This window comes from Silene latifolia, chromosome X, assembly GCF_048544455.1.
Source record: "Silene latifolia isolate original U9 population chromosome X, ASM4854445v1, whole genome shotgun sequence".
In the NCBI taxonomy this organism is placed as follows: Eukaryota; Viridiplantae; Streptophyta; class Magnoliopsida; order Caryophyllales; family Caryophyllaceae; genus Silene; species Silene latifolia.
Genome location: NC_133537.1, coordinates 282,460,093 through 282,483,438, shown reverse-complemented (window position 1 = coordinate 282,483,438; position 23,346 = coordinate 282,460,093). Strand labels below are relative to the sequence as shown.

The 23,346-nt window shown below is 35.5% G+C and overlaps 2 protein-coding genes across 5 annotated transcripts; one reads left to right on the top strand and one right to left on the bottom strand.

Moving 5' to 3' along the window:
• The first annotated feature begins 853 nt into the window (after positions 1–853).
• On the top strand, positions 854–4,465 carry LOC141616816 (uncharacterized). Of its 3 annotated transcripts, none has more exons than XM_074433966.1 (7): positions 854–1,011; positions 2,234–2,465; positions 2,554–2,691; positions 2,861–2,939; positions 3,039–3,110; positions 3,464–3,533; positions 4,055–4,465. In XM_074433966.1, the coding sequence occupies exons 2-7, from the start codon at positions 2,262–2,264 to the stop codon at positions 4,173–4,175; spliced, it is 684 nt and encodes a 227-aa protein (XP_074290067.1). In that variant the 5' UTR covers positions 854–1,011; positions 2,234–2,261; the 3' UTR covers positions 4,176–4,465. The 3 variants fall into 3 exon arrangements, with proteins under 3 accessions (XP_074290067.1, XP_074290068.1, XP_074290069.1); XM_074433967.1 differs by having other exon boundaries at positions 880–1,011; positions 2,241–2,465; XM_074433968.1 differs by having other exon boundaries at positions 944–1,011; positions 2,208–2,465.
• Positions 4,466–6,440: 1,975 nt separating this feature from the next.
• On the bottom strand, positions 6,441–9,901 carry LOC141616815 (uncharacterized). Of its 2 annotated transcripts, none has more exons than XM_074433965.1 (6): positions 9,691–9,901; positions 7,654–8,016; positions 7,488–7,567; positions 7,243–7,318; positions 6,972–7,109; positions 6,441–6,886 (listed from the first exon to the last, which is right to left on the bottom strand). In XM_074433965.1, the coding sequence occupies exons 2-6, from the start codon at positions 7,987–7,989 to the stop codon at positions 6,746–6,748; spliced, it is 771 nt and encodes a 256-aa protein (XP_074290066.1). In that variant the 5' UTR covers positions 7,990–8,016; positions 9,691–9,901; the 3' UTR covers positions 6,441–6,745. The 2 variants fall into 2 exon arrangements, with proteins under 2 accessions (XP_074290066.1, XP_074290065.1); XM_074433964.1 differs by having other exon boundaries at positions 6,441–6,889; positions 9,691–9,858.
• Positions 9,902–23,346: the final 13,445 nt, after the last annotated feature.

Here is a 23,346-nt window from a genome sequence, read left to right as displayed (position 1 = left end):
TCAATATTAATGCGGTAATAGTGAAAGTAACAATAATTACGGCGGGAGTAGTGAAATTATCAATATTAATGCGGCAGTAGTGACAGTAACAATAATTACGGCGGGAGTAGTGAAAGTAACAATGATTACGGGTAAGTAGTGAAGTGTTATTACTATTGTTTCATTAATAAGAGTAAAATATTAATAGCGGGAGTATTAAATTTGTCTCAAACTTTATTTCATCGTAATTTTAGGATATGTCATAGAAAAATATATTAATGATAAATTTATGGGTTATGCTATTTTATTTAATGAAAAAAAAAATTTAATGGTAAGTAGAGATAGCCCGGGCGAAGCCGGGCACCAATACTAGTAAACTATAAAGTTTAATAAAATTGCATAGATTTTAAATTTAATATATAATTTTATGATGATAATAATTAATACCATAAGTGTGCATGTTTATACTAATTAATTATTTTATTTTAAGGAACTTGACCATCTTCTAGTCTTCTATAAATATGTAGGAAAATTAACAAGCATCTTCTTTCTTTTAGTCTCCTTGAAATTGACCATCTTAATTAATTATTTTATTTTAAGAAAATTGACTATCTTAATTAATTTTTTTATTTTAAGGAAATTGACCATGTTTTAGTCTCTTACAAATGTTTAGGAAAGTTACCAAGCTTCTATCTAATTTAATTTTAACCCAAACTATATAATATTTGCATTGAGATCCCTTAATCGGGTACATTACATGGTGCTAGTAATTTAAAACTATATAGTATAATTAATTTGTATAACTTTTTTTAATTACATTGAACTCCCTTGATATCTAGATTTAATATATAGTATTGATGTATTGGGCATGCCCAATTTTAGTGTTGTATGACGTCAACAAACCCATGTTCTAATTATTGTTGATCACATCTGATTCCGTTCCTGTCTAACCTTTGCCTTATTTCGTTCATCATATCGCCCACCGGCTTACGACTACCACCAATACCACCCTTCTTCTTTCTCCTGTTTCAGGTATAAACCCTAATTTTCAGATTCTTCTGTTTAATTCCAATTTTTTTTCAATAATTGTTGCGCTTTTGTGTTCTTATTGTAATTTAATGATTGTAATCACAATTTGGAGAACTCTAGTCTTGGAGAAATATTGAGACCTTTGAAGCTGAAATTTGATTTGTGTATGATGTTGTCGAATTCGTATAAATTGGAAGTATTTACTGGGATGCTTTAGATAATTCGATTAGCTGTTGTTTGAATTTGGTTATTCTGTATCTTCAGCCTGCTGCTTTCATGTTTGATGAACCTCATGTTATCGTTCTCAGCTTCTAATCCCTCAAACTTCACACTTTAGTCGGAGTTCCGAGTTGTCAGCTTCAATTAACTAATTTTGGCCTTTAATTACCCGATTCTATAATAAAAACATTTAATTTTGAGTAAAGTTGATTTTATTATATCAAGATTTCGATGAAAACCTCTAATCCTGACCGCTGATTTCGTTCAACCCTAGAATGAGATTATCTACTCATCATCAAAACAGTGCAAATCTTAATTGAAAGAAAGGGAGTAAGAACAGATACCAAAAGCTTAACTAATTCAAATAATCGGATGCAAAGTGCTAGAGAAGGTTTTTGAGTGCATTCAGCTGTAAAGTTGTCCTTGGGTTGCAAGACTAAACTCTGTTTGTACTAAACCGGGCTAAGTGGAAAAGCCCCTACGGATTGAATCTTATCCGAACTTATCTTTCTCCAACTCTGTCGACCCTTTAAATTTAGACTGATTCATTTGATTTGCTCTCCTCACTGATTGTCAAACGACTATAGTTTCTTCGTATGTGCTAGACTTGTCATGTAGGCACTTTTTCTTGATGCTGCCCTTGGTCTTTTACTCTTTTTACCTTCTGTCATCCTCTTTATTTTTTCCACTGACAGAAAAGTGTGCAGTACAGAATATATAGAAGCATCACTGGTCTTCTTTTAAAAATATTTGGCTTATATGTCCGATATCTTAGCATTTTTCCTTAGATGAAAAGACAATAGCATTGAAAATAGGTGGTCATTCTTGCTCCCGATCTAAACTGAGAGTGTTTCATCTATTCTAACCTGATGCTTGTATATTGCTCTGCACCAATATATGTCAATGCTTTCATCTGCTTAATATTTTCGCTTTTTGTGAACTTTTGCATTCATTTTGCTTTTGTTTGTCTACAAATGCAGAAACTTCTGACCTTATATCTTTGTAGTTTCTAGGGTACAGAAGGCTTTGGCAATATGAAATCGGGGAACTTACTTTTTTCTGGCAGAAATAGACAGGGAAATGGAAAGGCTCCATCTTTGGTTGATCTGTGTGTTCAAACCGCAATTGATAATGTTAAGTACATTGGTGATGTTGGCGCCACAGATTCACATCTTCTTGAGCGCATTTTACACCATTGTACAGTGGAGGAGTTGATGCATATTGAAAATGCTAACACTGTAAGATGCATCATTCCTGTATGACCCGTGTAATTGATTGTCCTTGAAATTTCAGTTAGTTTTAATCTTGTTTATGTTCCACGTGTAGGAGAGGGATCTAAGTCCAATTACTGATAGACTCTGGAAGAAATACTACGAGGTAAAATTTGGTGCAAAGAATGTAGAAATAGTTGTGGACAGGATGGCAAAGGAAAGGGTGTCATATAAATGGAGGCAACTGTATCAGGTAATCCTCACTTGTGTAAATGTTCACATATCTTCCACATTTTTGCTCTCTTCTAGTCTTCTTTTGGAATGGCGTAAAGCTTGTGCCCTTTAACCCATGTTTGAATAAACGTACAATGCCATTAACTTGATTACCATTCAAGATCTCAAGTCATGCTATTATATTGCAGGCAAAGTTAAAGGAGCAGAATGAGATCCAGAAGCAATCATTAGATCGACTGGCACAATCATTCAAGAATGAAAATGCCCGTAATTCCATTTTGCACTCAGTTTGTGTCTCCTCATTAATGTAATTGCCATTTAGACAGGACTTTGTAGATACTGACTTTTTGTACACGTCAATTGTAGGAAAGCAAAGTCGGCAAATCCAGTTTATTGCAAAGGCTCCACCCTCTTCTAAGAAACGGAGTTTTTGTGGAGGTAGTTTTGCTGTTATTCAGTGGTTTTAGTGAAATATCTTTTCGAAATAATCGTAAAGAAATTGCCGTTTTGGTTCGGAATCATAAGTATGTCAAAATGGCGTGTTTGCCTGTGAAAATGACAAAAAAAAATACTGCAGATGGCTGTCGTCCACAATTGTTTATTTATTAAACACGCCATTGTGAATGGCGATTGGCGTGTCTTTTTCCAATTCTACATGGACACCATTTTGACAAATACTTTCGATTCCGAACCCAAACAACAATTTTTTAGTTTCCAAAATAAGATTCGGTTTTAATCACATCACCTTTCCATGCTTATATTTTCACTATTTGAATTGATGTTACTTTCAGCTTTTGGAGCCTCAAGCACTTTCTCCACTGTGAAGAGCAACATAATGAGAAAGGCAAAAGTTGAATACAGGTATTCATTCCATTTTTCATATATGGCTGCTACTTGACAGTAAAAGTTGATTGAAATTGTGCATATGGGATAATGGATTTGTTCCTATCAAGATATGCAAGAGTTTACTGCTTCCTATTGCAGCCGTAGCTAGGATTAGTGTTTCTTCTCCTGTTACTCTGTTAGTACTCCTTGGCTGCTTGAACTTGGAAGCACCATTCCATTGGAGCGAGAAAAAAAAAAAAACACAATCCCGTGGTTTCTAACTATCATGTAGTGAGGAAAAATGGTTCTCTGAGGTGTTGTGCAGCAGCACTTGGTCAATTTGTGCACAATTTTCAGTATGGGTCAGTTGAAAACAACTTCTCTATGTTTTGAGGGGTATGGATACGTATATATAGCCTTCCCTACCTCGCGATGGATGGGAGCCTTATAAGGCATCAGGATAATGTTGTTGGTTAAGCTTGAGTAAATACTTTGTATATACAATATTGAGCATTAGGATTTGACATTTATTTTCACCTTCTATGCCTTGCTGGTAGCGCGGAGATGAGAAATAGAGCCGCTGTAAAGAAACCTACTGTACACATTCAGCGAACTGTCATGAGGCCCCAAATATCACGAGACAAGGGAGCTGTTCCATATTCAAGGCATACCAAGTAAGCGTACAGATGTTGGAACTTCTCGTATTTGTTTACTGATGGAGTTGCTTAGTTGAATGCTCTTTGGCAACCAAGCAAGTTCACTGAAGTGATGTCGTCTATCCATATGGCGAACTGCCATATTTGCGTTGCTTAATCAAGTTTGTATTTTTAGCCTCCCTTTGTGATTTCTTCTTTTTCCCTCTTTATGTTTTTGTACATCCATATAACATATTCAAGGCACTATATTTGTTGTATGTGCCATATAATCCAACCATCTTTACCCATCTGAATGATGATTATTTGAACTGTTTTCTCATGTGTTCTTTCAGTAGTAGCATTCTTAGGCTCTACTAGCATCCATGAAATACAAGCATTGACGGAATTGTCGGATTACAAAAAATTGAACATCTTCGACACTGTACAGTGTATACCTATGATTATTAACAAATACAGCTACAAAACAGCACTCTTTTAGACAAATAATAATTGCGAGCAATAATCTCAATGTTTATTTCATAATACTATACTCCCTCCACTTTTTAATATATGACGTTTCTTTTTTTAAAGTGCGCTAAACTGACTTTAATATTTACAACAAAATATTTGGTAAAAAATTATAAAAATTATACCATTAGATTACTTATGAAAAACTCTTTCATATGAGTATACATATCACTATATTTAAGCATATAATTTGAGAGATATTGAAGAGAGAAGTATGTGTCTCGAAATGTGAGAAAGTCATATAAAGAAAAATAGAGGGAGTAATTTCTACTTGCAAACAGAAATTAGAAAGTGAACTATAGAAGACACTCCAAAGTCTGGGCTATTACGAGCTGTTTCTTCTTTTTTCACTCGTTATGTTTTTGTAGATCGAAGGAGAACCAAGTTGTACAACAAATCTTTGAGATTACCCCTCCAACGTCCGGTGTCCGGTGAGCGCATCCCTTGACCCCATATTCCACCAAAAACATACATTTGTAGTCCTTTTGACGCCTGTATACGCACGCGGATTTGTACCTCACATGGAAATTCAACTTGCCTACATTGTATGCTATTATCATCACATCATGCAACCTTACCAGAGGAGCTGGATACACTCACCAGAGGTGATACTTCCACCCTGAACTCTAGCAGGCGCTAGTAGCGGTAACTGAGACATACAATACTAAGAGGCATATAAATTGGTCACTAATCTTTGTTGCAATGGAGCCTTTGAAAAAGGATTCTATGTCATCCGTCATCACACAAGTGGAAATGAAAATCAAAATTCCAAGCTGATTAGATAGATAGCATTCTTTTCAGACCACATATCAACAAATTTAAAAGCCAAGAGAGAGTAGGCAAATCGGTGAACGACAAACCAATAGTTGCCTTAAAGTCTTAAACAACATGGAGGATCCAAATCTCACAATAAACAATGGCATATTTATTAAGCATGAAATCATGGAAGATGCACCAAATCATCATCAAGAGAGAGTTTAATAATGATAACACACAGACATGCTGTTTCAGATGACCATGAATGAAAATTAAATCGAGAATAGCATCTAATGATTGCTCTACTTCACAAATACAAGAGTCGCAACCAGTTTAATGAGTCGTATTGCTGTATTCCATCATAATCCAAAACTAAAGAATAATGATCTTTAGCTTCATTGGGAATGGAAAATCCTGAAACAAGCATTTACAGAAAAAAGACAGCAACAGTAGACAAAATGAAGAAGGGAAACAACATAAGATTTTTTTTGCAAACAATGAAAAAACAGCTTAAGATCTGAAGGAGGACAAAGTGCAGAAAGATATAAGGAGTGAAGCTAATAAAGAAGGCATAGAGGACAATAGAGTGAAGGATTAAATGGGAAAGAAAACAAATACAAGGATTTGCCATATAAGTTGAACAAAGATTATCAATGGGTATAGCTTATCAGAGAAGAGCTTGCTGGTATCCAAACGCAGAAGTTTGGAACCCTTTAAATGCATTCCTTTTATCATGATCTATTCATCTGTAGCTAACTAACTAAACTATACAAGTTCATAATACGAGAAGAGGTAGGCAAATTTACCAAGACTGTGCAGATTTATGTTGTTTCACTAACTAACTCTCCCGTCAGAACATTTAAAGCCAGTAAGCCACACATGGTCGCCCTATGTTTTAGGACTAAGGGCATGGTGTCTAAAGGGCAAAAACTTCAACGCAATATCATAAAGTGGTACACAGTACTTGTCATTTGAAACAAAAAAAACGGGTCACTAATATACTGGGAAGACTGAAGAACCAAAATGTTAGGAACAGAGGAAATATTGTGATTAAGAAACCACTAATTTATAAAACAATTACAAGATTATCACAAAAATGGGAGGAAAAGAAACACATACTGATGAATGTAAAAATGGAATTTTATCCCTCTGAAGTTTATATTCACGATATTCAACAAAGCTGAACTCGTTACTTTTTGCTAAGCCTGTGAAATCATTTTTCAGAACCCGCTAAAAACAAAGCGAGCATGTATGTAATCTGTTTTCATCAAGTTAATCCCTTTTCACTGTCTTCGATACTGTTGTGCAAAGTATCACTGAACCAACTCCTTAGTGTTTTTTTCCGTCATCTAGATCGGTATCTTCCTTGACATGCTCAACATCTTCAGAAGGCCTTGGCACATTCCAATCTCCCATCTCATCCATAGATGGATATCGCCCCAAAGGTAGGTTCAAATTGTCTTGTCTTCTCTGCTAATATAGTTTCAATACAGTTAAAAAAACATCCAATCAACATACAGAAATTGAAGTTGAACTTGAAGGTAGGGATAACTACCTCTTCGAGCCTTTTTCTTAGATTTCTAGGTTGGCTGTCTTTCTTGTCTTTCTTTAGGTTAATAAAGCCAAGACGTTTCCAAATCTCGTTGAAGAAGTTGAAACTTTCAAGATCACCATTTCTAATACTTGCTTCTAGCTAAATTTCAAATATTTATTAGACGTCAATAAAGGGTACAACAAAGCAAGGCAGTAAACATAGAATGCAAGATGATGAATGTGTTGGATCATGAAACTGCTCGTGAAGACGTGACAATGATGACTAAGCTGACCTGTATATGAATGATGCAAAGAACAATGCTTGCAATAGGCAGCCAATTCTCATCTGGAGACAGCGCGAAATTAGTCCTGTAAGATGAGAAACAATTTTTCTTCAAATTAATCAGTAGGTGTAATACAACCACGAGACTTGCATCGATTTTAGGTCAACATATTAGAAGATGCAGTGGAGCTATGGTTCTACGGTGCAAGAGTGGAATACATGAGTGATGATTACAAATTAAAAAAAGAAAAAAACCTGATGTAAGGGGCGAGGTATACAAGTGCATAAACAGCATAGCGACGCTTGCCGGTGTCCATTAACGCAAACACCCAGCTCTATCAAGGCAAACACTCATTTTAATCGCAAGCAAAAAAAATGATATTGAAGGAGAAGCAAAAGTTAGGTAAGAGCAGGTGCATACCAACCAATTGAAGTAAGGGATGACACTGATGATGGTCATGACAGCGAATCTGGCGTCCGTGGAGCTCACAGCTGAGTCGTCATCATCAGCAGCATCCTCGACATCAGCGGTGGGATGGCCGAAAAAATAGGTATTCAACATAGAGGCGCCAATAGCGATGGTGATGGAAGCGTCCGGGTTAAGCTCCACCCTGCATAATCCTCTTCCTCTTTGGACGTGTCTTCCTGATGTGGATTTGACATTTGAGAGAGACAAGGACGGCAGAATAGGAGAGGAACGAGGTACTAAAAAAGGAAGATGAATCGGAGTAGTGACATTGATATTCAGAGGAATCATCTTTTTCCCTTGTTCTGCCCCCTAAATCTGTAGGTAAAAAATCAGAGAGCAAATATTTCTCAGAAGCGAACCCGGGATTTTTCTATATTTCCATATCGTAGCAAAATGAATTCATTATTTAAACATTACGAAAAAGCCCCACCCAAAATAAACATAGCATAGAAGCAAGCTACACAAAAGAATACTCCCTCCCAGTCACTATAATGTTCCCTCTTTTTCCCGAAACGGATTATTCAACTAATGTCCCCCTTTCTATTTTTAGAAACTTTTACTCTTATTTTATTCATTCCTCTCTCCTATCATCAAACCCCACACAACTCTTTTACTCCTATTTTATTATTTTCCTTTATGTTTTGGCCCCACAATTCTTTATTTAACTACTAATAATTCATCCCTCTCTCCTATCACCAACCCCACACAACTCTTTTACTCCTATTTTAATACTTTTCCTTAAGGGTGTGTTTGGATTTAGGGATTTGGAGGGAAAGGGAGGGGAGGGAAATGGAAGGATGAGAAATCCATTGTTTGGTTAGCAAAATGAAGGTAGAGGGATTTGGAGGTGAGGGAAAATGGATCCCTCCATTTCCCTCCTACAAGGGAAATTATTTCCCCACCAACATAGGCAAGATTTGGAGGGAAAATCATCTCCTCCATTCTCCCTCCCCTCCCCTTCCCTTCCTTTCTCTTCCCTCCTTCCCCCTCCCTTTCCTTTCCCTCCTTTTTTCCTATCCAAACAAGGCCTTAGTATTGTACCCATATCAAATGGGAACAATATAGTGACTGGGAGGGAGTATAAAGATACTAAAAACAACTCAGGCGCAAAAAGTATAAACAGGCAGTAGTACATTCAGATCAAAGAGCTTATTTGATATTGCTACTTTACTCTGATCCGAGTTTCATAAACATCAGATTTAGGTGGAATTGAGCTTCAGTATTACTCAGATATGTGCTCATCCAGGACACTATAAAACAATGGATCCCAGTTCAACTATACAAAGACACTTTCGACGTGTTTAGAAGTCATAGAGCACATTCGACCCTTCGTAATTACTCAATATATAGACGAAGGGGGGATGACAAGAGTCTAAACCTGATCCTAAATTCAATGTTCACACATAATGACGAGTCAATTTATATGGGCTTGTTTGGATTGAGGGATTTGGAGGGAAAAGAATGGGAGGGTAAGTAGAGGATTTAAAATCCATTGTTTGGATAGCAAATAAGGGGGGAGGCAAATGGAGGGGGAGAGATTTGGAGGGATCCATTTTCCCTCCTCCAAGGCAAATCAAAATCCCTTCATAGGCAAGATTTGGAGGGAAATTGTATCCAAACACCAACACCCCACTCCACCTCCCCTTCCCTTCCCTTTCACACATAAAGCCTAGATGTTACTCCATACTATCAGTAAATAAAGTGCAACAAGTATCAATTCCCGCCTCGAAAACGATCAATTTGTTCCGGTTGACGGTTGCAGTTGCCAGAAAAAGAATGAATACTATTGGTACAAGGACAAGCTTTGGATAATCAAAATACCATGAAAGGTTGCTAAACATTGAACAGGCTCGTCTTAATTATGAAAAAAACATAAAGGGCACGTAAAGTGAAGCAATATAGAAATTGTATGCTAATGAATCAATAATGAAAATCCTAAAACCTAAACATGATCAATACTACTACAAAGTACTGAAGAAGAAGTAGTACCTGTAAAGAGTAGAAGAAGTGAAGAAGTAGTGGGTTTAGTTTCAGAATCAAGTGGGAAGAGAAAGGGATTGAGGAATAGTTTGTTGGTTCGGTAAGAAAATGGAGAGACTGCTTGCTTAACTCAACTCCATGGCTAAACTTGATGCAATAACTCAAATACTCTATGACTCCAACTTCGGTTTGGACTTCACTTTCCTTCCTTTTTTTTCACATCCGGGCCCATTGGCCATTACTCACTTGTATCTAGTGCTAAAAATAATGACCCGACCCAAAAATCTGACACAAATGACTTATTTACTAATACTAAATTAACTAGTGTAGTTTCCGTGCTAAGCATGACATTTTTTAGATTTATTTTATAAAGAGACGTTTTTAATTAAATTATTTGTATAAATGAAGTGTATTTTTAATTAAATGTTATAATCTACTAAATATAATATTAATAAGAGTTAGAAAAAAAAGTTTACTACCATCAAAAGATAATTTAATTAAGTTATTTTATTACTATTAGAAATAATGTTATATCATTACATGCAACTAATTTATGACAATAATAATACAAGTTAGTTGTATAATCTAAATAAACATGTATTAACCTTAAAATAAAAATCGGTAAAAACAGTGCGCTAATTCAAAAATGTGGGTTATTAATAACTTTTAGGGTAAACTGATAACTTATACCTTGTATAATGTCATTTTTCAAATTTTATACCTAAGATAATTTTTCTTTAAAACTTATATCTAACATCTTAATTACTTCCAAATTTAATACCAAGTTGCACTTCCGACAAAAATAATGATAAACTGACCGTTTTGCCCTTACTCTTTAACACATCAACACCTATTTCTCATCGTTCAAAAACCACCACCATTTATCACACAACCCATTAACACTCACCACCAGCACCACATTTGCACCATCACCGGCCTCTTTGCCACCCCATCACCTAGCTCCTTCTCTCCACCCTTCGTCACCAATCCGAAATCCATTCCCATTTAGAGCTTTGCGTCACCACCTACCCATTCATCCGTCACCAACATCGTCATTTTGCTTTGCCAAATACCAAGCTCCCAGCACCTCCGCCAACGACACAGAGCTCATCAAATTCATCCTCATTAGTCCCTTTTTCCCTTGGCGTCAATACGATCCCGGGTTTGTGGTGGTCGGTTTCGTAGTTGGTTTGTAAATGATGGGTCAAAACTGAGATGTTGGGAAGTGCTTGCGGTGGTGTAGGTGTTTGCGATTCTTGGGGCGGTGGCGGTGTTGCGCGGTGGTTCAGATTCATAAGTTGGGTTGTGTTGGTGATTGTGTTGGGCGATGTTAATGGTGGTGCTAGGTGGTAATAGTGCATATTCGGCAGTGTTGGTGGTGGTGGTGTTAGAAGAAGGTGGTATTGGTTGGTGATGGTGTACGGTGGTAATGTCGTGGGCAGTGATGATGTTGTTGGGGGTGATGGTAAGGTGATATGGTGATATTAGTATCAATTAAAGTTAACTAGGGGCAAAATTGACAAACATTAACAAACTTTGTGATTAAAAATTGAATTTGGTCGGAATTCGGTTATTTTTCTCGCCGGAAGTCGAACTTGGTATTAAGTTTGGAAGAAATTAAGGTGTTAGGTATAAGTTTTAAAGAAAAGTTATCTTAAGTATAAAATTTAAAAAATGACATTATTCAAGGTATAAGTTATCAATTTACCCTAACTTTTACTTTGACAGGTGGGATAGAAAAAGGGTGGGCTACTTATAGGGTCCACAAGTTATTATCTATCTAATGTTGTAGTGTCAGTATCCAGAAAAATAGGCCCGGCTAAGTAGAAATTCTTTAGGCCAGAAAACTAAGAGAATTTTTATTCTCTTAGGGCTTGCTTGGATTGAGGGTAAAAGAGGGGGAATGAGTAGGGGTGTGATATGTGAGTTGCATTTTTCATGTTTGGTATGAGAGTAACTATTCACCTCCCGAATCTATAATCTCCATGAAGGGGTAATACATTACCCACCCTCCCCCTGGGTAATGATTAAGGGAGTAAAACATATCCTCAGTAATCATTACTCTTATATGCCAAACCTATCATCAAAGAACTCATTACCCCTGTAATTAATTTACCCTGTAATTATCACCCAAATAAAATTTACCCCCTGATTATTCCATGAATTCCAGGCAAGCCCTTAGTAGTAAAGGGGGTTCTAATTTTTCTTATTCTTCATCATATACTATATTTTACACTTTATTAAAGTGAGTCAACACAAACATGACAAGAGTTTTAATTGGGTCGGGTTTAGATATAAGGGTTCATGGTTCGTTTACATGTGACACGAACTTGACACTACCCGATCTGTTTGCCATTAGATCCTTTTCAATAATAAGTCTATAAAAAAAACTGATCTAAACAACATATATATCCTATTATTAATGAACATTAATTTGGTATTGAGGATATATTTTATCTTGTAACTAGTTTTGTAACCCGTGCAATGCACGGGTTTTATCAAGACGCTTCCTTAAAACTTTGTTATGATACGAAAATTTAATGAAGGGGAAGGAGAATGAAGACCAATTTTTTTTCAATTATAAATAAAAGATTTGAAGATAAAATGTAAAATGGTTGACACATGTTGTAAAATAATCCATGTTGTGGTAAGATTTAAAATAGGGAAGAATTTAGTTTGAGAAGTGGGTTAGTTAATAGAGATTATAATCCTTCTTAAAACTTATTCATGCATATGTTTGTTCAAAATGGGTTGGAAAGTCGAAATGTACTTTTTTGTTTGTAAGTCGACGTGTACTTAATGTGATGACATTATAAACAAAGAAGGAACACATAGTTTTATTTACGTGGAAATTATTATGTTAATGACAAAGTATGCAAACTTAAATTCATTTTGGTGGATTATCTTGTGAATTTGAGTTGTATTGCAGTTATAATCTACGTAACATTCTAAACATGATCGATGATGTAACTTGTTGCCTCAAGTCATATACATAATCATTTTTCATTGTATTTAATTACTTTGTAGGGTAACAACCGAATATTCTACATCACGTTTCAAACCAAACAATTGTTGTGACTAATCACATACTTCAAATCTGTCGGAATCTTGAAATTGGACGAATTTGTCTTAGCAATGTAAATCAGACTACTTAATGAATGCACAACATCTTCCATATTGGCTTGTTCAATTACATAATTTATATGTACTACCTGCATGTCAAAAAAAAAAATACATGTAAGCAAGTTAATCACCTTATAAGCAAATTACAAATACTAATCACGTGATTTAGAGATTAGCAAGGAAGGAACCAGAGTTGGTTATTTGACTTCATAACAATGAAATTGAACTTTTTTATTTTACGCAAAACTTAAATATTAATTTTTTAAATTTGTAGCTTTATACTATGAAAACTATGAACAATCAGAAGAAATCAACATACAAACAAACTAAAAAGTTTAAACTTAAGTAGCAATGTAGCGCCTTTGAGATCCAAAATTTATATGAAATTGAACCATTGATTTTCAAAGCACAATAAAACGGGAGCGGATGGAATGTTTGTCTTCAATGTACATTTTACATGACCCATGGAGAATTAAGGATGAGTGATATAAAAATGTGTTTGACTTTAGAGAGTTACAATATTGTCTTATTTCTCTATGAGGAGGTATTTTTACAAACTCAGTGAGCAAAATCGAAAAGTGACCACTAATACACTTAATTATGCAAATTCATTGTATCATAACTTCACTAATAAACTTAATTATGATAATTCATTGTGTCATAATTTATACATATCTACTCATAGTCTCTTACTATTCCTAATAAAATGCAAAGAAAAATAACATAAAAAGTGGCACTTAAAATTGCTTAACATGACACACGTCAAATAATAAACTACTCATCTTGCCTTTTATTATATTGTATAGATACTGATAGTTAACTCATTTATCATACTAAATTTCAAAAAAAACAATTAATTTGGAATAAATTTTAAAGAATAATTAAACAATAAAAGTGGAATGGAGAAGGTCTCATTTAAATTCACCATGAACACAAAATTATAAATATAATTATTTTAGTTTTACTTACTAAATATTGCTAAACAATACAATTTGTTTTTTACAAAACCTTATCCTTTACGTGAAATAATTTCATGAACTAAATACATGGTATTACTACCCTTTTAAAATTCTATTATCAGTGTTTAATTTCACTTAAGTATTTACAGAATTTGTTTGTAAATTACTTAAATTAAATAAATATTTTCTTTTTCATATATTTTATATTTTCCTAAGAAAATATTTTATATGATCTTTAATACTCATTTGTCGATTAATTAGTTTTATAAAACATCTTCTACATACAACAAAGTTATAGTATATTATTTTTTTTTATAGTAACAACAATAGTGAATTAGTGCCTTTCAAAAAAAAAAAATAGTGAATTAGTGACAATACAATTTTTTTGTTTTGTTTTTAACTTCATTTATTCTTCTTCGTTCTTAATTTCTTATGTATTCAGTTTTTTTATTTCGAATACATATATTACTACTCCATATGAAATATCTTGAAATTATTAACTTATAGTTAATCCGTATTTTTTTATTATAGTTTTTTTGAGTTAATTAAGTTTAAAGCTAATGGAATATGGATGGCTTTTAAAAGGAAATAAGTGAATTAAATTAATGCAATATAATACTCCCTCCATTCAACTCCAAATGATAGTTATCTTTTTTGTACACTATTCACAAGTAAGAAGAATCTTCTCATTTCCTCCCAATATATAAGATAAAATATATCCATGCGTAACTAAAGAAGTACATTTAAAATATATAAGATAAAATAAGAAGAATCCTCTCATTTCCTCTCATTTATTCGTCTTTAGAAGTACATTTAAAATATCAAACTTTTATAATTTTTACAAATGTGTAACTAAAGATATTTACAGAGTAAAACTCGCGTTGGCAAACGTGAAAAAGTGATAAGTACCATTTGGAGTTGAATGGAGGGAGTAATAACTTGGTAATCCATGTTATATTAGTTTGCCAAGTCACATTGTTATTCTGTACGTGACTTTTTTTTTTCATCCCATGTGCCATTGTCTACGTGATATTTTTAGGCTAACCTTTTAATAATATTTTATAGATAATGTGTTCAATTATGTTCTAAATTCTACTTTAAGATAATCTATTACTGAGAGCGTCATTATCACAATATTTTCTCAATTTTTAAGTTCACAAGTACTTAAACTATTTTTTTTAGTTGATCTCAACAAATTGTAAAATTATTCTGTAGGGTAACTTAATAAAACTTCTAAAATTGGTCTCATAAAAAACGGTATTATCATAGAGATAGTCTAAGTTTTTCTGTGTTCATGTAATCTTTATTTTTTTTTAAAGAAAATGATTAATAATTGACAAACGTCTCTCCAAATAGAATTTTACTCTTTTTTTTATGGGTCACTAATTACATTATCATCATAAAATGTATATTTTTTGTAGTAAGAATTATCCATCATTGTTGTATTGTCACTCATTAAATAATTTATAATGAAATACTAAATACAAATTATTTGAGAAAATGTGACATGGAATAAAATTTAATGCATTAGTGTCATGGAATAAAATTTAATGTATTAGCTAGCCTTTTAACTATATTGTATAGATAGATTGGAATAAAATGGACGTAATTAATTGTTTAGTGTTAGTCTTTTTATTACTAAGGCTAATTTTATACATAAGATGATCTTATAAAACAATTTGCACTAATTACATTTTCATTATGTAGTTTTGCTTGTAATATTCTCTTAACTTTACCCTGGAAGTGTTACTAGGTTCATTATAAGATAACTAGGTTTGTGACTAGTGAAATTCACGGGTTTATCTGTTTTTAGTTTTGTGATTTTTATTGTATGTTTATATTTGTCTGAGCAATTAGTTGATCCATTTAAAAAGATATAGTTTTGAAATACATAAAAGTTTGTTAGTTAATGCCTTATTTATTTGACAACTTTGGTTTATTTTCAAAACTATATATTGTACTTTTGTTGTTATTTTGATTAATATACTAATAACACGTGGTTTTTAAAAAAATACCTTCAATGAGTCCAGTAATTCTTGACATTCATGTGGGAACTCATTCAACAAATTCATGAGTAACCCCACCAATTAATCAACATATAGGATTATAGGGCTTTTTATCTTCTCAATATTTTAGTTCTCATAAATCATATTTTTAATAGTAACATAGTTATGAAGTTTAATAAATGTTTAGTCTTAATATATCATCTATATCAATTTGTCAAAAATCCTAAATTTTAAAATTTTGCAAAGATGATAAATTGAGTTAAATAGTAGCCAACTACAAATCTCATTGCAATCTCATTATGTGTTATAAGACATATACACTAGTTTTTGTGCCCTTGAAAATCACGGGATGCGTTTGAGATTAACTGTATAAGCACATGCATAACGTAACCTCGTTTGTTTGGTACATATTGATATCTTTGTTGCCTCCACTAACACGCAAAAATGTTGTACATGAATTGTTGTTCACGTATTTTGGCGATAAATAATATTAAAATAATATTTATATTAACTAACATAATGTATGTGTTTATGTATCTAGTACACTTTTCATTTCCACACTCTTAGGTTGATAGGTTGGTGGTACCGTCACTGTCGTAACACAACCCCAATAAGATGGTATGTGCACTTTTGGGCCATTATTATTTTGTCTTCACTTAAGCACAAAAGTACAAGACTTTGTTAGTAAGTGGTGAGTGGAATCTTTTATAAACATATCATAAGTTTCTTATTTTTCCGATGTGGATAACTTAATCTTATAACCTTATGGGGTGCTAGTGTGTTACAGACTTACAATGTTGGTGGTGGAGTAATGCATTTTTGTTTATTTATACAGTGCATGATTAGAATTCTCTCTATTTCTTTATACATTTTTCTCTTCACGCAATATTTTTTTTTGTTCAATGCTGTATTTCTGGATTTTTTTTTCCTTTCACTTGTTGTAGCACATGGTTTTTTTGGGTTTAATTTGTTTTGTTCTCATCACAATGCATTTTATTTAAAATTTTGCATAAGACGACTTTAAAAGAGTTTATTTTAAATTGTCCTTATAGTACGATATATTAATTTTCTTACGCTATTATAATATTTTAGGACGTTATATGAAAATTATGTTAAGATATTAATTTTTAAGTTCACTTTATACATCCAATTTACTAAAATTGAGGAGGTATACAACAAAAGAGGGGATAACATTTAGAAACAAGGTAAAAGTATAGAGTGATGTAATATGATTTTTATTTGTCGTATAACTGATTTTGATAATAAAACCCACAATTTTTTTTATTTTGTTCTTGTATAATCTTTCTTTCCTTTTTTTTTTTTTTTTTTTTTTTTTTTTTTTTTTTTTTTTTTTTTTGCAAGAAAAGATACATCCTATATTCTTATTCCACAAGGGGGAAAGCAAATAGGAGTAGTTTTTCTTACAAGAGAGGCCATATGCAAATTATACATAAATAGAGTTGAGGTGATCAATCACATCATCACTATCCTTAACATTCTTATAGAGGAGTCTAACACACTACGCCAAATCTGGCAATCAATAAGGAGCGTATCACAACGGTTTAATGCATTTAATAACGGCACTTAGATTACCGTTTTCCAAATATTGGCGGAAACCTAGACCGCGCTAATAGGAATAACGGTCCCTCGAAAACCGTTGTTATTATTGTAATACCCGTCCTTTTAGAGACCCGTTGACCGACGTTGACTGACCTTAGACACCTATCTTAACCTTCGAAAATCTTACGAGTTAAGCCTTGTGATGTTGTGAACTTTTGAGTTTGTGTTACTCGATCTAGCGGAGGCTACTAGATCGAGTAGCTTGGGAACTCGATCGAGTAGAGGTCACTCGATCGAGTAAGTGTGTTACTCGATTGAGTAACGTGAGTTCATCAGGGAATTATAAATCGTAAATAATGAAACCCAAATCATTTCTCTACCTTTCTTCCTAAACCTAAATGCCGTCATTCCTCATCTCCTTCACCATGAATCATCTCCTTGAGGTCTTTGAGAGTGTTTGCACCATGGGGATGGGATGCTTGAGTCGGGTAGCGGTCTTGACGCCGGATTGCTTTGTACAGGTATGTTGTCATCATCATCATCATCGTCTCCCTTGATTTCAGTTATGGTTGTGGTAGTAGTAATAGATGGTTATGGTGGTTGTTATAGGTGGTTTCGATGGTTGGTTGTTATCTTGTGATCGGACGTGGAATCGCCGCGGTTTGCTAAAGGTAGGTTTGCCTACTCAGTACTGTTGATTGTCTAGAGTGTCTATTGTTGTTGTATAGTTGGTTTAACGTCTTTGTTATTGGTTGGTTGTGGTTAATTGATCAGTATCGTGTTGGATTTGATAGTTGGTGATGATTGGTTGTACAGCTGGTTATGATTGATTGTCTGTGGTTCTCGAGGTGCGTCCTCGGCTGAGTGGAGTCACTTGCGGGAGTGGCTTCACGCCCTTGATTCGCCTTCTGTGGTACCCGCCATAGAAGGGATGTGCACATTAAGGAACATGGGTTATCGCTCAGAAAGATGTTCGGGGCTTAGGTGGGAACGGTTGCGGTCCCCCACTGGCAAGACTGGACCTTCGGGCACTCAGAGGTGTGTGGTTGGTTGGAGGAGGTGGTGTGTGTATGTTATTGTAAATGTGTTGAGTCTGCTTTTGTACTTGTTACCTCAGTTGCTGACCTTGTGTGGTTTTGTTGTGTTGTCTCTTTATTTCGTGTCTGCCATGATCCACTATGATGAGCAGTCAGTCTTAGCAGGTTGATGTATGGATCTTAGCTGGGTGTTTGGAGGGGCGAGTCTATCACGAGTCATAGTAGAGATAGTTTCACATAGCTGACAGTAGTCTTGAGTTATATCTTTTGTATCAGTTGTTTGGTTAAGTCACTTATAACCAATATAATTGTTCTTTTATCGACATTTGATTATTACTGATCTCGGGCAACCGAGATGGTAATGCACTTATCTACTAAGGAAGGTCTTGTTAATGCTCCTTGGTAGAGGGGGGGATGGGTTACAAAGTGGTATCAGAGCGACGATTTTGGAACCTGTAACTAATGAGCCCAATGAACGTAGTGAGTCTAATAAAATAAACCTGGTGTATGTATGTTGGGAGCCCCAGCTGATGCTCGATTTTGGGCGAGTAGGCGCCCTCATTTCAAAATCACGGCCCCATTATGCTTAAGCCAGTCACCAGATATGGGAATATCGAGTCGGGAATTATGTGCATAGTGTGTTTGATAGATAAGTTAGAAATAACTGTGATGGAATCTCTGGTAATATTTAGTGCGTGTGATTCGGAATGATGAATTGTGAAGGTTTGTGGTTGAGTGGAAGTGTGTGTGGATGTAGTAGAGATGGTGAAAGTGCTGATAGTTGCATGATAGTATTGGATAATGTGATGATAATAATGAGTTATAAGTCTTTGTATGCGTACTAGTTTATGAAGGAAATTGTAAGCTTTGTATGTGATGATAATAATGAGTTGTAAATCTTGTACTAATTGTTAGTGTTGGTCAAGTGGTAATTGGAATTGTCATGCATGAATGTTGTTGAGTACTTTTTGATATGGCATAATTATGTTGGATATTTGGTTGATAAAATATCGTGACATGTTTGAAGTTTGCTGCGAATTTGAGTAATATAGGATGGTTTATTGTTAGATGGATGCTTAGAGTAGTGTATACTTAAGTTGGATAGTTGAAATTGCAAATGCGTAAACAATTGTGAAGTAATATGTTGATTATATATGTGTATAAGTTGGTACGATAGCAAGTTACCTTGCATAATGATTGTCATAGGAGGGAATGATATGTATAATGTTCAAGTGAAATAGTTGTGTTACGATTGAGTAGTAATAATGTGTCGTGATTGGATGAAATAATCTGTGACGATCTCCAAATACACTTTGGAATCGACAGGAGTTGTTGTTTTGCAGGAATCGATAACTAAACTCGTAACTTTTAATCATGTATCCAACCTTACTTGACCGAGTACGAGTGCCTACTCGACCGAGTAGACCTTATTCGATCTAGTTGAGGAGCTATAAGATCGAAAAAGTTGGAACTGCCAGCGAAAACTCGATCGAGTAGCTCCAACTCTATCGAGTAGAGGCCACTCGATCGAGTACCCTAGTCACTCGATCGAGTAAGTGCTATAGTACCCGCAAATAGACGGGATTCGTATACCCTTCCTATCTCTTTTCTTCTTATTTCTTTCATAATCTAAACCCTAATTTGCTTCAATCTCTCTCTTTGCTCTCAAACCTTGGTGATTTTGTGCTTGTTTTCTTGGTGTTCTTCTTGTTTAATTCATCCTTCTCACTTACTAATCATTAAGGTAAGAATGTTTATTCTTTTCTTTGTTTTTAATCAATTAGAACAATATAAAGTGTTGGATTTTTCTGAAAAATCGGTTATATACATGTATTCTTACTTATAATTGTTGTAACATGATATAAATACTTTAATTTGTTGATTATTGATGCTAGAAGTAGAAAAAATTGAATCATATGGAGGTTTATATGGACCGAAATTTCTAGGGTTTGGAGATTCAAATTGAATTTTGTTTGTCTTTTGCATATAAAAGGGGAAACATTGAGTAATATATGTTATGGGTATCATGTTTAGTGTTGATTTTGATTGGTTTTGCTCAAAATTTTGTCTTAAAACTCCGTCTTAAAAGTGCCCCAAACTGAAATTCGCCCCAATTCTTTATGATACTTGTCTATTTTTGAAGCTATTTTGAAAGATTAATATTTTAATTTGTTAGTGGATTTGTTAATTGATGTCATACTTTACATAATTATGATAGCTATAAAGACCGTCTGATGAGAATTTGGAAGTTGTATGCTTGTACCTTTTTGGATTGTTTAGTGAAAGTGTGTATATAGTCGTTCTTTCTTTTATAACTATGCATGAAAGTTTATGTATATTCAAGTAAGTGTTCGTTTGTGTGCCTAAAATGTATGTTGAAAACAAATGCCAAGACCCACAGTTGGTACCCGTCAGAGTAAGAGGGGGAGGGCTACTAAGCCGAGGTTGGTGAAGGGAGTCAGGGACCTACGGTCCCACCTGTGCCTGAGTACCCTACCATCGTCTTTGCCGATTTCAAGCAAAGAGATGCTTTTGTTGAGTTACAGAAATGTCGTTTGAAACCAACCCGTTGTATCGACACCACACTCTTAGAGGACCTAGGGGTTGAGATGGATGTGAGGGATATTTTTGAGACTTTGGGTTTGACCGGTTTGTACCGTCTTAGGAAATATTTCTATGCTTTCTTGACTTTGGAGTTCATGAGTTATTTTCTTTATGATGCGGCGGCTAAAACCGTCCAATTTCGTCTCATGAACACTAGTTTCCTCTTGACCATGGACATGTTTTCTAGCCACCTTGGCCTTGCCCGACCGGAGAAGGGAGCCCTTAGGGATATCCCAACTGAGTGTGGAGCCAGTAGTTTCATGCCTTGCTTTACCGGTAAGAATGCCCCTACCTCTAGCAACATGTTGATCAATGATGTGCAACACATCACTTTGAAGATCTTTCTTCGTGCCTTGACATGTTTACTCTATGACCGGAGGGATATGAGTAAGCTTAACTCACATGAGGTGATGTTGCTTGTTGCCTACCTTAACCCCACCCGAGCCGCGAGAGTCTCTTTCAGTGCCCCGGCCATAGTATGTACTAGCCTAGCTTTGATGGCCACTTCTGAGACCCGTTTCTTGAGCTGCGGTGCCATTACCACACGGTTGGCGGACCGGTTGACCACCTTTGAGGCCTCCTCGCCCTATACACCTTTTGCCACGTCTGTCCCTACCTTAGACCGTGAGTACTTTCTCGACCAGAAATGGTTGAGAACTTTGGAGGGTGGTGGGTTGGCCTGGAGAGTTTGGGGAATGAGTTGGAAGAGGATACCTGCCCCCGAGCACCTTCCCGTGACCGAGCCTTTGCCGACGGCAGTAGTGGTAGCAGATTCTGACGATGAGGAGGAGGTTCCTACGCGGCAGTTTTACCTCATTGATCCAGATATCTTGGAGGTGATGCCTAAGCCGACAAAGAGGGATCAAGCTAGACCTAATGATAGGCAGCCTAGAGTGGGGAGAGGACCGCGACGGGTGAGGGAGAGGGTTGCTGAGACCCAGCCAGAGTAGTATGTGCCTCCACAGCATCAGTTTCCCAACTATCCTTCCTTCTTCAGTCCTGAGATGAGGGTGAGTGAGCTCACAGAGAGAGTGTCTGCCACCTTGACACCCCGGAACCTCCATGAGATGGCTTATGTTCAGGGCATTGGGACCAAGGTAGCCCAGCCGGTGTGGTGGAGGGGTGTTGGAGATGACAGCGGGGTCTTTCACTCCTTTGGCGTGGACCGGACTACTTGGGAAGAGCCTCCGAGTTACCCCTATGATTGCTTGGCACCATGGCGAGTGGGTGCAGATTCTGGCATTGATGATGTCGCGGGTGCGGATACAGCTGAAGCGGGCACGTCTAGAGGCGGTGGTGGAGATGAGGAGATGGAGGAGCAGGCCATGGAGTGATGCTAGTTTCTTTGGTCTTGTTATATATATACTCGTTTCCGTGGATTTGTCATAGTTGATACTTGCTTTGATGGTTTGTTGGTTTGTTGGTTTGTTGGTACTTGGTTATTAGTACTTTCGTAGACTTTGGTTTGTATTTTGGCCATAAGGTCGTATTCTGGATGCTTTTCAGACTTATGATGCAGGTTGCTAATGTCGGAAATGAATTTCCGACTTACGTGCATGTTTCCTTAGCTTCACGAGGTAGCACTTTGGAGAATTCCGACCTGTGGCTACTCGATCGAGTACCCCTCACTCGATCGAATAACTGCAGGAGTGACTTTGGGGGTGTGTTCTGATCTCGACGTACTCAATCGAGTAGCTGATGAACTCGATAGAGTAACGTCAACTCGATTGAGTGCCCTACGAGCTCGATCGAGTACCCCTGTATGGTGTATATTTCGCTTCAAAATTTGTTTGTATCTTCAAGCTGGTGGTTCTTGTGATAATGTTCCTTGTTTTAGGTGGATGACATCATTGTCGAGTCTCAAGTATGGTTATACGGTTGTAAATCTTTGTGTGGTTTATACAATTTAGGTGGTGTTTATATAATTTCACATGCTAAATCAAATTATCTCAAGTAATGTGGTGTATGGTGGTTATGTTTCTTGTTGCATACTTTGTATAGTCGCATAAGAAATCAATTGGTGTCATGTATGATAATGGATGACAGAATGCGGAATTGTGTGGTTCACTAATCCGATGGTTTCATATAAATGGATCATAGTTATGTAATGTCGCGTGTCATGGTCATTGTGAGTATCAATGTATAATATGATTTGTTCGTAATGTCAATATGGAATAAAAATTTGTTGCCTTGCGGAATAATAACAGTTGTTTTATGGTGAACTTCGAGGACGAAGTTCCTTTTAAGAGGGGAAGAACAATGTCGCATGGGAAATGACTTAATTATGACTAAAGTATGACAATCTTATGGTATTTTGGTTGGTGTCTGAGTAATTGGTAGTGATTGCTGTATAATTGTTGACAATTGTTGAATAAA

Bases quoted from the DNA above. Each gene is read 5' to 3' on its own strand.
- LOC141616816 (XM_074433966.1), top strand. From the start codon at position 2,262: ATGAAATCGGGGAACTTACTTTTTTCTGGCAGAAATAGACAGGGAAAT. The intron at 2,940-3,038 runs GTAATTCCATTT...CGTCAATTGTAG, and splicing joins ATTCAAGAATGAAAATGCCC to GAAAGCAAAGTCGGCAAATC. The intron at 3,111-3,463 runs GTAGTTTTGCTG...TGTTACTTTCAG, and splicing joins GAAACGGAGTTTTTGTGGAG to CTTTTGGAGCCTCAAGCACT.
- LOC141616815 (XM_074433964.1), bottom strand. From the start codon at position 7,989: ATGATTCCTCTGAATATCAATGTCACTACTCCGATTCATCTTCCTTTT. The intron at 7,110-7,242 runs GTCAGCTTAGTC...TTTGAAATTTAG, and splicing joins TTTGCATCATTCATATACAG to CTAGAAGCAAGTATTAGAAA. The intron at 6,890-6,971 runs GTAGTTATCCCT...AAACTATATTAG, and splicing joins TAAGAAAAAGGCTCGAAGAG to CAGAGAAGACAAGACAATTT.